This window comes from Echinops telfairi, unplaced genomic scaffold (assembly GCF_000313985.2).
Source record: "Echinops telfairi isolate 266 unplaced genomic scaffold, ASM31398v2 ScPeMD7_7469;HRSCAF=8507_0, whole genome shotgun sequence".
In the NCBI taxonomy this organism is placed as follows: domain Eukaryota; kingdom Metazoa; phylum Chordata; class Mammalia; order Afrosoricida; family Tenrecidae; genus Echinops; species Echinops telfairi.
In genome coordinates, this window is record NW_022111372.1 from 55,278,542 (window position 1) to 55,291,005 (window position 12,464).

Consider the following 12,464-nt stretch of genomic DNA (forward strand, 5'->3'; position numbering starts at 1 on the left):
CCCCCCCGCCCCCCAGCTGCCATCTGAGGGCTGAGGGAACCCAAGACGAGCCTTCAGTCTGGCCCGTGACCAGCGGAGGCTCTCGTGGGCCCTGCTATCCAGCCCAGCCCAGTGGGAGCACCCACGTGGGACACTGAGGGGCTGAAGGTATGAAAGGATATGGAGAGGGTAAGGCCCTTACAGGGGTTTTAGCCAGCCCTGGGCTGCCCCAAAGGGAGGTCCCGGACAGGGGCAGAAGCTGGCACTGCCATGCTAGGAGCAGCCAGAGAAGGGGGGCCTCTCAGCTGGCAGGTCTGGGAACTCGTCCTGTTCAATGTTGGGGGAAAGGGAACCCAACATGGAATGGGTCACCATGGGAAAGGGGCTCAGTGTCGAGGGGTGCTTGCATGAGACACGGGTTCCGTGTGGGAAGGTGGCTCAGCGTGGGGATGGACCATCATGGCAGAGGGAGTCTGCATGGACAGGGACCCAGTGAAGGGTAGGGTGGGGGCCAGGTTCCAGGATGGGAAGGGGCTCAGCATGGGACAAGGGGGACAGGCATGTCTACTAAAGCCAGTCAACCTATAGGCCCCCAGTCTTGTCCCCCACAGCGAGTGGGCACTGGCTAGCTGGCCTGTGTGGCACAGAGGCTGCCCTCTGGGCATCACCATGGGCCCTCAGCAGGACTCGGCTTGGCCCAGCCAGGTGGTTTTCCAAAAGTGAAATCAGTTGCCAACCAACTGTACACCATCAGTACAGCTTCATCACCTTGAAAACCCAGGAGCTCCCCAGGGCAACAGCCAGAGGGAGAGGCAGCATGCGTGAGCTCCGTCCAGGTACAGCATTGTCTCCGGCCCCAAACAGGCCCAAACCACCCACCCCAAACCTGCCTGGCTCCTAGGGGCACCTGTTTGACCATTTTCTCTCACTGTGGGGGTTGGTGCACGGCGGCTTTCTCTCTGGGCATCACTGAAAGAAGAGTACAGGCTCCAGGGCCTAACCACCCAGGTATTCTCACCTGTGCTTTTGGCCCTGCACACCCAGGGGCCCTGGCTCTACCACAACCACCCACCCCATAGCCCTCTGCCGATGCCCACTAAGGCACCAAGAGGAGCTGATATGCCTCAGATCCCACGCCACGCCACGCCATCTCATCCTCACATAAACCCTGCCAGACAAGGGTTCGCGGTGCAACTTGCAGGTGAGGCAAACTAAGGATCGCAGAGGCACCGTGACTCACCCAAGTTTCACAGCCGGGGAATGGAGAGGGAGACGTGCCTGGTGGGGTCACCTCCACCTGGGAACGTCCAGCGTGTCCAGGATGAGGGCCCAGTTGCGTCCCCAGCTGGCACTTTCTTCTGAAGATGCAGACACACATTCTCCACACCACAAAGGTATTCTTGGACCCGCCCAAACAGGGTAGATACCAGCAGGGACGCACGCTGTGGTTGGATTCTGTGTGTCAGTGGCTCCTTTGTGAAAGAGGGACATCAGAACGGGCAGAGGGGAGCCCTGGGCTGGGCAGGAGCCCTGAGCGGCAAACAGCCAGGGCGCAGGACCACAGACAGGGGGACAGGTCCGTGCTGGGCTCCACTAGCTGCTCGCAGGCTGTTCCCAGCTCTGAGCCTGGGTCTCCCTCCTGTTTTACAAAAATGAATTAATGGAGTGACTATAAACTGTGAAGTGGGAACCCTGGTGGCCTGGTGGGTTATGTGTTGGGCTGCTAACAACAAGGTCAGCAGTTCGAAACTACCAGCCAGCCACCGGCTGAAAGCTGAGTGGCATCACAGACACCCACAGGGGCCGTTCTGCTCCGTCCTGTAGGGCTGCTGTGAGTCAGAATTGACTCGATGGCTGTGAGCTTTAGACAGCGGGAATTTCACTTATTTATTTGTCAAAGAGACAATTCGTGACAGCAACTCAGGTTCTAACCCCTTCACTTTGAATGTTCCCTCTTTTGCACTGCAGTGATTGTCCATCCTGCGTGTGGGTGTATCCGGCTCCTGCATCATTTCAACTCCATCGGCAGGAGTCGTCATTCAAAGGGTTGTTTTTTCATTCTCTCCCCATTCAGCAAACATCTTGTGAAACACTCCAGACTCCTGACACAGGTCCTCAGACGTTACTTAATCTCTCTTCGACAATAATCGGGTGGTCTACCTTGATGAGTCACTTCATTAAGTTCAAGTAACTCGTTAGTTCACGAGGGGGGTTTCGAGTGGCGGGACTGTTGTGCGCAGGACTCGTGGTGCTATGTGGAGACAGGAACTTCACAGAAGAGGAGCCTGGTGGGGTAGTGATTACATGTTGGGCTGCCAACTGCAAGGTATGCAGTTCAAAACCACCTACCGCTCCTCAGGGCAAAGCCAGGGCTTTCCATTACTGTCTCAGAAGCTCACAGGGGCAGTCAGTCCTACCCCGTCCTCTAGGGGCGCTGTGAGTCAGCACTCCCTTGAGGGCACTGAGTTTGGTTTGATGCCCAAAGAAGTCAATTTCACTGTGTGGGGATTCCAATAAGAAAATCAATGAATCACAGTGCCTACCTACGCGAGGCTGAGAAGTGTCTCCTCCAAATTCACAGCCACCTGGACTTTCAGACGGGACCCGCTTTGGAGCCGTGGTCTTTGTAGACGTCCTTAGTTACGAGAGACCACTGGATTAGGGCACTTCCCTACCTCCAGTGACCAGTGTCCTTCTGAGAAGGCCATGTGAAAACGCGCACACACGCACTGAGAAGAGAAGGCCGTGTGAAGGCAAAGGCAAACAGTGGAGTGAGGCGTCTAGAAGCCAAGAAAGGCTGGCACCCACGAGTAGTGGAGGCGGCCATGAAGGGAGAAAGCACGTGCGAGCACGGCCCTGCCCACCCCTTGATGTCAGACACCTGCCTCCAGGTGTGTCAGAAAACAGACTAAGCCACCCAGTCGTTACAGCAGCCCTGGGAGGGGAACACAGCCCTGCATAGGCTAATAGGACTTCTCACCCTCAGTGTTCCTGGCACAGTACTACACACATACACACACACACGCACGCACTCACGCCAGAGACTCAAGGTATCAGGCATTACTGAGATGCTGAGCACTGCTGCCTCTGCTCCTCCAGAATTCCAGATCACTGTTCATCACTCAAGGAGCCCTAGTGAAGATGTTGGGTAAGCGTTGGGCTACTAACCAAGAGGTCCGCAGTTTGAGCCCACCAAGCACTTCTCGGGAGAAAGATGAGGCTGTATGCCCCATAAAGATGTACAGTCTTGGAGGCCCTACTTAGGGTCAGTATGTGTTGGAATTGACTCAATGTCAGTGGGGTGGGTTTGGGTTCGGGTTCGGGTTCGAGGACCTGAAAAAGACAAGGTCATGTTCTACAAGGGTGGCCACGATGCCAGGCCTCAGTGTTTTGGGAACCTGAACTCTATCTAAGAAGCCCTGGGGACACTGTAGGGTAAGCACCAGACTACTAGCCACAAGGTCAGCAGTTCAAACGCGCCAGCCACTCCGAGGGAGATCGACAAGGCTGTCTGCTCCTGTAAAGATTTACAGCACAGCCTCAGAAACCCGAAACAGGATCACTGTGAGGCGGAACTAATTCAGCGGCAGTGGGTCTGGTCTGGTTTTGAGGCGACAGTGGGTCTGGTTTGCACTGGGTTTAACGAAAAGCCAGGTCTCTCATCTTGAATAGTTTCATTTATCCTATTGCAAATGGGCCTTGCTTCCTGTTCATCTGTGCTGTCTGGGCAGGTTCTGGGAGGAAGGCCAGTGTGACGGGGTGGGAGTGGGGGCTGGGACACTGTTGGATGTGTGCCATGGTCCCAGCAGACCCTTGATGCACAAGCTGTGTGCGATTCAGCACCCCAGAGGGTCAGGCTCTCTGCGTTACCTGGTGCTGCTATAACAGCTATGGCACAGCGGTGGCTGTGACAGAAAGGTTATGGCCCCACAGTTCCAAGGCTGGAGGTTCAAATTCAAAGTTCTGGCTCTCTTGAGGAGGGTCTTTGTCTACCTCCAGCTCCTTGAGTCTTTAATGAGCTTCCTGTAGCAGGGCTTCCATCGCCCGCATCGCAGCTTGTTTGCCTGTTCGATTAAGCTGGTCTTTTCTACCTCAAAGGAGATTGATTTATGATACATCGTACACTAATCCTGATTCATTAACAATGGTACCCTGTTCCCAAATGGGATTATACGCACAGCTATCTACCCCAAAGTCAAACCCACTGCCACCCAGTTGATTCCAACTCAGTTGGGGCCTATCCAGAGAGTACCCAAGGCTGAACATTGTTACAGGAGCAGACAGCCTCGTCTTTCTTCCATGGAGCAGTTGGTAGATTTGAACTACTAATCTTTGAGTTAGCTGCCTAACTCCTAACCCACAGAGCCACTCGGGCTTCTTATCCACTTCAAAATCTCACTGCCATCATGTCATTTCCAACTCACAGCAACAGTGTATGAAGAGCAGACCTTGCCCTGTGAGCGCGGATGACTTTAAACCTTTATGGGAGAAGATAACCCAATTGCTTTTCCATTGGGGTAGCTGGTGGGTTCCAGCCTCTGACCTGTAGCGCCAGGGCTCCTTGTCCTGATTCTACGAGGATTTATCCCATTATCTTTCTGTTGCCAGGAACAAGGGTCCAGGATTGTGTGTTACTGTTTCAACCAAAGGATGATCTGAGAAAATCTAAGTTTATTCTGCGAGCGTGAGAGAGAAGGAAACGGTGCGGTTTGCTACCTCCAAGCTGCTTCAGACATCCAGGGAAAGTCAAGCCGGTCATTTACCCCAAACTCCATGACAAAAAACAGGTTTTGCAATGGTCACAGGAAACAATTATCTGTGTTTCTCCAGGGGTTACCAGACCACCATGCCCTGAAGCGCCATACTCTGCTGCTTATCTAAATGGGTGATGCTTCATGCATGGCTGCCTTGCTTACCAACTTCCCTAACTGATTAGAACATCCTTAAGGGACTAAGCTTAACTGGATTTTTCAAGGGAGGGAGCTGTTACATTTTGGATGCCCCCAAAACTCATTCTTAAATGATATTTCTAGCATTTTGAGTCCATCACTTTCACTCCTTTTTCCTCTGAACTTTTTGGAGCCCCCTTATATTTTGGAGGGACACAATTCAATACACAGCAAAGCCCACCACAGGGGATGAGGAGATGGCCATAACACAGCCCCCCACCCCACCCCCAGGTTCTGTTTCTGGGCAGTACAAAAGAGCCTGGCGTCCGGCCTCCTCCCAGGGCCCTGACTTTTGAAAAGGCATGCTTAGCAGTGTGGGAGGTTTGTCCTCAGCCTGCGATTCTCCCACACAGACAACCAATGTAATTAAGTTAATGGGCCTAGATGTTAAAGTTGACAGCAGACAATTAGGCTAATTATCACTTCTTTAAGGATCAATTAGGCTTGTGTGTCTCAAACTGTGTTTTCAGAAGCGGTGCTGCAGACAAGTTTGGCCAAAGCCAGGCTGGAGCAGTAGCAGGCAGGACTTTTAGGCAGGACTTCTCCGAGCCTTTAATAGGCCAACAAGCACTGAGCCTTGCTGGGAGACGGACACAGGTGGGGGAGCACCGAATGGAAGCTGCTGAATGGGACAGACAGCGGTATCTCCATGGTCGGACAGCTCCAAGTTCAAACTTTCCACGGCCCAAACAGCAACGTTGGAAACAAATCTGCTCAGTGTTTGCAACTTTGCTCGAGCGTCCACCGAAAATTCCACTTGAAAAGAAACCTGTATAGGCCAAGAGCGAGTCCCATGTCTTGTCTCGCCACAGACACGCAGGCTGATCTTGCTCAGACAACCCGCGGTGCACTGGACAGTCCTCGCTATGCTTCAGTTGAGTGAAGCGTCGTAACCATGGTTACAAGCAAGACCGTGACTCCAGCAGTGGACCCAAGACGGACACTGGGAGAAGCACCAGTGTGAAAGGCAGAGCCTGACGTCTGAATCAGGTCACCGCTTGTCTGACGTGGCCGCAGAATACAGCAGGTCGAAGTCCACCTGATCAAAAATTTTTTTGCTGTGATTAAAGCGACTGATGTAGCAAAAGGTGTGGAATCGTTAACCGAGAAACAAAGAACCCAGACCATCAAAGAGGCTGAAAAGGGACCCTCACTTGGGGTCAATCAGAAACAACCTGGTGGCAATGGCGAATTCAAGACAGTGATGGGCGAGAGGCTACAAGCCTCCATCGTGATTTAAAGTCCTGGGAAAATGAATTTATAAGTGTCATTTAGGGGCCTTAAAAGCAATAAATTGGTTTTCCATGATTTCTCACGGGTAAAAAGATGTTCAGTTCTCGAACTTTTCAGTGTTTGAACGTGAGCTTGGAAGGAATTGAGATCTTCCACCGAGGGGTCGCTCGGTGCACTGTGAAAACAGTTACACTCCGAGCTGAGGGTCTGAGTTTGCCGGCTCAGGACCTCCCGGTGAAGAACAGGGACATAAACAGGAAGTCGCCTGAGACCCCTTGCTGCTCCCTGGGTGGTGCAAAGGGTTAAAGGCTGGCACTCAGAACTCAAGCAGGAGATGCAGGAGCTCCTGGGCATCTGCTTCAACAAGATGACAGCTTTGCAGAACCTTCTGGTCCACACGCAGGAGCAGAGGGAGTCAGGATCTACTCAGGAACCTACCAGACCCCTTGGTGGCCGCTCTACTGGGGCAGTGACAAAGACCCCAAAGTAGGGAGTGGCCCTGTAGGAAGGACATCTGGGTCAGCAGGAATGACAGGTGAGATCAGAACTCTGTTCCTCAGATTCCCCTACAAGGTCCCATGCCACCCTCCAGCATTCCGGGTGACCCTGGCATGGCCACAGCCTGCTAGCCACACTGCTTCCGGGCTGCCTCCTCAGCTCCTGTGGATCAGGCGTGGAGAGGAGCTTGGTTCGGGGTCTTTAAAACACCTCAGGCAGCAAGCTTGAGGGCCATGAGGATGCCGCCCCCAGGGCCCCCCTTACACCCTGTCTGTCTGTGAAAGAGCCAGCCCGGCAGCTCTCCAGCGCCTGGTGAAAACTGCCTAGCAGCAAAAAAAAAACAAACAAGCCCACAGCCACTACATCCAGGCTGACGCAGAGCCCTTCAAAATAAGATATCACAGACAGCTCACAGACGGAACAGGGAACTCAACAAGTCCTGTCTAAACCTAAGCTCAGGATCAGTGTTCAGGAATCCAAACCGACTGGCAAGGAGGGATTTTCCGGCTCATCCTTGCTAAGCTCTGGACACCCCGTGCCCCACCACCCGTGGCCAAGCCCTAGGCTGGCCTGGACACCCCAAGTCAAGATACTGACTCAACTTTGGGATCTTCGAGGGGTGGGGAGTGTCTCTGATAGTGAAAAGTGAGCTCAGAATTCGGTGTCAGATTGCAGGAGGCTAGTTAAAATAAAATAAAAAGGTTGATGACTTTAAGCTTTTTAATGAGCACTGATGGGAAAGGATTAGTGATGAAAAAGCCAATGAAGCCAATTAGAAGGTTTTCATTCTCTCTGGAGTCTTGAGGTGCTAACTCCTGTGGCTGACAAGGGAAAAGGCAGGATTTGTGTCCACCCCTAGGCACCTTCCAGGAAGAAGCTGTAATTTACACTTCCGAAAAATCAGCCAGGAACAGCCCTCTGTGGGATCTGACCCACACGCCTCCTTCGCTCTCCCTGAGCGCAGGACTGGGAAAGGCATAAGCTTTGCAGACGATCCTAGGGGTTACATGGAGAGCTCTGGAGCCAGGTGGTGCCCAATGCCTACCCACACGGCCCATACCAGTGCACCTTCTAAGACCTGAACCTCAAGCTCACTGCCACTGAGCCACTTCTGACTCAAAGGCGACCCTATAGGGTACAATACCCCTGTGGGTTTCCAAGACTGTAACTCTAAAGGAAGAGAAAGCCTCATCTTTCTCCCTTGGACTGGCTGGTGGTTTCAAACTGCTGATCTTAAGGTGAGAAACCCAACATGTAACCACTGCACAATCCGGGCTCCTTATAAAGCCTTAAGTGATGAAAGAACATGAAATCCTGGCTTGATTTTCATATTGTTTCCCGCTCTGGTCTAGTCCTTAATTCCCCCTTGCCCGGATTCTTAAACGTATTTATATTTTTATAAACATGCTATAAAGTTCTTGTCAGCCTCCCCAAGTTTGTTTTTAGGACAAGCCCCTGCCATCGAGCGGGTTCCCCTTCACAATGACCCTCTGTGGCCTCTGAGGCTATCTATCAATCGCTATGGGAGCAGACAGCCACATCTTTCTCCTGACGAGCAGCTGGTGGGTTTGAACAGCAGCCCAGCGCCTGACCCACAGTACCACCAGGGTTCCTTCTCTAAGGCAGGCAGGGTAGGAAGACTCAGAAAAGCCCACACATGCATTACCGTCTGTTACACTGGGCAGAGGCACCCAGGGTGGCAGTGGTTCAGCTAGGGGTAGGGAAGGAAGGGACTGCCAGGGTAGACAGGGGCCCTGCCAGCTCCTGTAAGGCCTCACGGGCCCCAAGGAATCAGACTTGAGCCTCAGAGCAGTGGGGTCCTCCTGAAGATGTAAGTGAAGACTTCAAAACACTAGGGTATCTTTGTAAGGTTCACTCATGAGTCTCCAGGAGGCCTGGGAAATCCTGGAGCAGGAAGGACATGGAGCAGGCCAGAGAGGCGGGTGGCAGAGTTACTGTGCAGCCGCCCAGAACCCCGAGCTCAGAGGGCCAGCCTTGGGTCAGTGCTCTGCTGCCCCCACTTAAAGATCCGTAATGTCTGCAGACTCTTAGGCTGGTCCTACAGTGCAGGCACGCCTCACTCTACCAGGCGAGGTGGCAACTGGCTGCCATCCACTCTTTAACACAAAGAAACTGAGGCTCTGTGGGGGTAAGTCGGCTGTCGCAGGGTGAACTGGGGCAGTGGCAACTCCAGGTCTTGCGGTTTCAACTCAAAGGCTGCTCTTGTTAGTGGAAGTTGGCCACCTCGCCACTCTGAAACGGCGTCCAGGAACTGCCTGGGACTGCTATCTCTCCCACCCCACCCTAGGTACGGCTCCCCCAATCCCCAGTCTCAAGAGAGGGAGGCAGCAGGTGCTGCTGGCCCCAAGCCAGCCGGAACTGGGCAAGGGTGATGCCAATACCCACGGACCTAGGTCGCAAGGCTGGTTCCACCATGGCAACATCCGGCTATTAGTGAAGCAGGGTAAGAATAGAGCAAACACAGGAGCACCAGGCGGCCCAGGAGCTCCCTCTGCACTTGGCCTCTGGCCCAGACCCAATGAAGCACGTTCAAGGAAGAGGGTTGCTAAAAATCTGTTCACAAAAGGCAGAGTTGGCATATGCCATCACACCACACCTGTGGCTTCCTGGACAAAGGTAGAGCGCTATTTCCAAAGGGGAGCTTGCCCCTGGCACTGTTCTAGCCCCTGGGCAGTCTACTAATGTCCTCAACTGCTAACAGAAAGATGGGAAGTCTGAGTCCATCCCCGATGCACCTCAGAAGAAAGGCCTGGCAGTCTGCTTCAAAAAAACCAGCCATTGAAAGCTACAGAGCCTAGTTCTACTCTGAAATGCACACGGTGGTCATGAGGTGCACGTAGACTCAACTGGTACTATTCTCATCTTGGGAGGACCACAGAAAATAAAACAGATAAAAACCCACGCCCTTGGGCAGCTCAGCTTCTAAGAGAAGGGAGAGCCAGAGGAAGCACACAGTCATTAGGTAAATTATACAGTATGGGAGGAGGTGATGGGTGCTTCCCTGAACAAACACAAATCGTGAACCTGATTTACAGAGCGCCTTCTCTCAGCGGCTTTGCACACTGTCTTGTTTCATCGTCTCAAGGAGCTTACTTGGGTGGGTCCTGCTATCAGTGCCAGTTTACAGGCAGGAGCTAAGCGAGTTGTCCACGAGCCTAGTTGTCCGCTGAACCACCTGCTGACAAGTTGTGTGTCGCAGCAGAAGAGTGCTCCACGGGGTTTTCAGGGGCTGGCGTGTCAGTGGAAGCAGGTTGTCAGAGAACTTTTCTACCTCGTGCCTCTGGGTGGACTTGAATCTCCAGCCCTCCCCGTTAGCAGCCCAGGGGGTTAAGTGCTGCACCACAGGGCAGAGAAAGCTGACAGGACATTCTATGCCTCTCCCTTCCCCCGACACCCCCAGACTTTGTTTTACGGAGAGTGACACAAGCACAAACCAGTCCCTGCAGAAGAACATCACGCTTGGTAAAGTAGAGGAGCAGCGAGAAAGAGGGAGGCCCTTGGTGAGATGGATTGACACAGGGGCTGCAGCGATGGCTCCCCCTCAGAACAACTGCGAGGATGGCGCCGGACCAGGCAGTGCTTCGTTCCGTTGTACCCAGGGTTGCTATGGGTCAGAACGATGGCACAGCATCTAACAACAGGCAACAAGCAGAACCTCGCCCCTACCTGAAGGAGGCTCAATCACAGTCCGCCGCCCCCCCACCACCACCACCACCTCTGCCCTCCATTCTGCAATGACCTGGCAGGGCTGTGGGGCTCCTACAACTAAAGCTTTGGAGCAAACAGTCCGGAGTTTAAATCTCAGCTCCACCAGCTCCAGTCTGTAGGGCCCTGTGCAAGTGGGTTTCTCTTAGTGAGTCTGCAGGTCCTTTGATCGAAATGAATAGTGTGTTCTCTAAGGACAGGAACAGATGTCCCGCCTGCACCCTGCAGTGTGTGTACAGAATTGGGTGCTTTCTGGGCAGGTTCCGGCACGCCCCACCCCTGGGAACCCACCATGTCTTCCACCCTTCTTCTCTCCTGGAGTCCTAAGAGGACGGTCACAGTCTCCACAGGATCCCAGGGGCCCAGCAGAGAGCTGCACATGGAGTGGAGATTGGACACAACAGAAGGAACAGGTTTGGGGCAGGGTGGCAGAACCCTGGGGGTAAATAGGAGGTGTTGGATGTATTCTCACATCTGTGGTGAGCCCAGGACCTCGAGAATGTGTTAAGATGCCCTATAGAGTGTGGAAGACAGTGGCATTGCCCGCTGGGACCCAAGCATACACAGGGAACCCAAGGGCAGTGGCCTCTGAGCCGGGACATGTCCCCCTGAAACACCGCTGAGCAGGAAGCTGGCATCGCTTGCCCTGTGGGATCCGTGTGCTAGGGCAAGCTGGAGTGCCACACCAGCCAGTTCCAGGCCCAAGGTTAACGTCCTATCTAGGCCTAAATCCCAAATACCCACACAAAGGGGTGAGCTTAGGGTCATGCTGGTGCCATGGCTTTACCTGACACATCTGTGTGTGTGTGTGGGGGGGGGTGGTACAGAGAAGCAGGCATCGGAAGGGGCCTATCCTCCTGGCTTGGAGATGCCCCTCTTTTGTGAACACCCCACTTCCAAGCTTTGAATTTGGCTAAGATCTACGGCGAGTGCTTCCTGGTTGGGGGGTCTTAGTTTTAGCCTCAGGTGCAGGTGGTGAAATCAAGATCCCCCACACACCTGTCCATCTGAGCAGCACAGGCCGGGTCTGAACTCAAAGCCCTCATCCCTACCATCCGGGCCAGGTGGAGCTGCTTCGTGGAGAAGGCAGGGCCAGAAATGCCACTGCAGGGCTGCCTCACACGATGCCCCCCGCCCCCACCCCACACAGTGGGGGTGCCTCAGGCCAGGGCCCCTCCCAAGCTCCAGGCTTCGAGGGAGAGTTGGAGGAGACCCCCTCACTGGGCACACTTCCAGCAGCCCTTGCGCAGCGCAACATGGGCCTGGAGAAGCTGGACTTACCCCACAAAGGACCCATTGTGGCGCCTGCAGACAACCAGGGCCAGACCTGGGCCTACCCCTCTGCAGAGCCCCCTCCCAACTCCGCGGACCCCCCAGACCCACAGCACAGGACTAGGCTTGAAGGAGACAGCCTCCACGGAGGCCTCCTGATCAGCCCAGCCTGGGCACAGCCTAGCCAGTGAAACCTAAACCCTCCCGGCTGCTCTCAGGCCAGGGGTGCAGCCCACCCCCCACCTCCCCCCTTTAACCCCACCCCCACCACTCCCGGACTCACTGGAAACCCCTGAACCCACCTGTCAGCTGGGGTGGGATCCACTAGCTCGGTAGCAGGGGAGGGGGGAGGGGTGGCTGGTATGCGCCCACCTAATGGGGTAGAGGTTCAGCAGTTGTCCAGTTTAGGGGGAGGGGATGGAAGTTTGTCCAGACAGGCTGGGGAGGTGCCTGGTGGAGGAAAGGGGGTGGGTCGGCCTTAGAGGTAGGTGGGTTTGTCTCCCACTGCAGGGAGGGGGCCCTTGGTCACTCTGGCTGGCTTTGAGGGGGCCCACCCGGGGTCCAGGGGCATGCAAAGAACGGCAGAAGACCCCTTGACGTGCAAGACAGTTGGGGCCCAGGATGGTGTGCTGGAGGGGTGGGGAGCACTCCCTCTGCTGCGGAGGGGCTCCCCTGTAGCGGGAGTGGCCACACTCACCTCCTAAAGTCAAAGGGCATCGTGCCGCCGCCGTCGCCGCTGTCCCTGCAGTGGATGGAGCGCTGCAGGCCAGGCGGGCCGGGCGCCGCGTGGGTCCGAGCCCGCTGCCA

General features: G+C 54.6%; 1 protein-coding gene across 1 annotated transcript in view; it reads right to left on the reverse strand.

Annotated features, from left to right (window-relative positions):
- ERGIC1 (endoplasmic reticulum-golgi intermediate compartment 1) overlaps window positions 1-12,451 on the reverse strand; it is a 137,213-nt gene extending 124,762 nt beyond the window's left edge. The window contains exon 1 of the mRNA XM_045284868.1: window positions 12,355-12,451. Within this exon, the coding sequence (XP_045140803.1) occupies window positions 12,355-12,374 (20 nt within the window). The 5' untranslated portion in view covers window positions 12,375-12,451. The remainder of the gene's footprint in view (window positions 1-12,354) is intronic.
- Window positions 12,452-12,464: the final 13 nt, after the last annotated feature.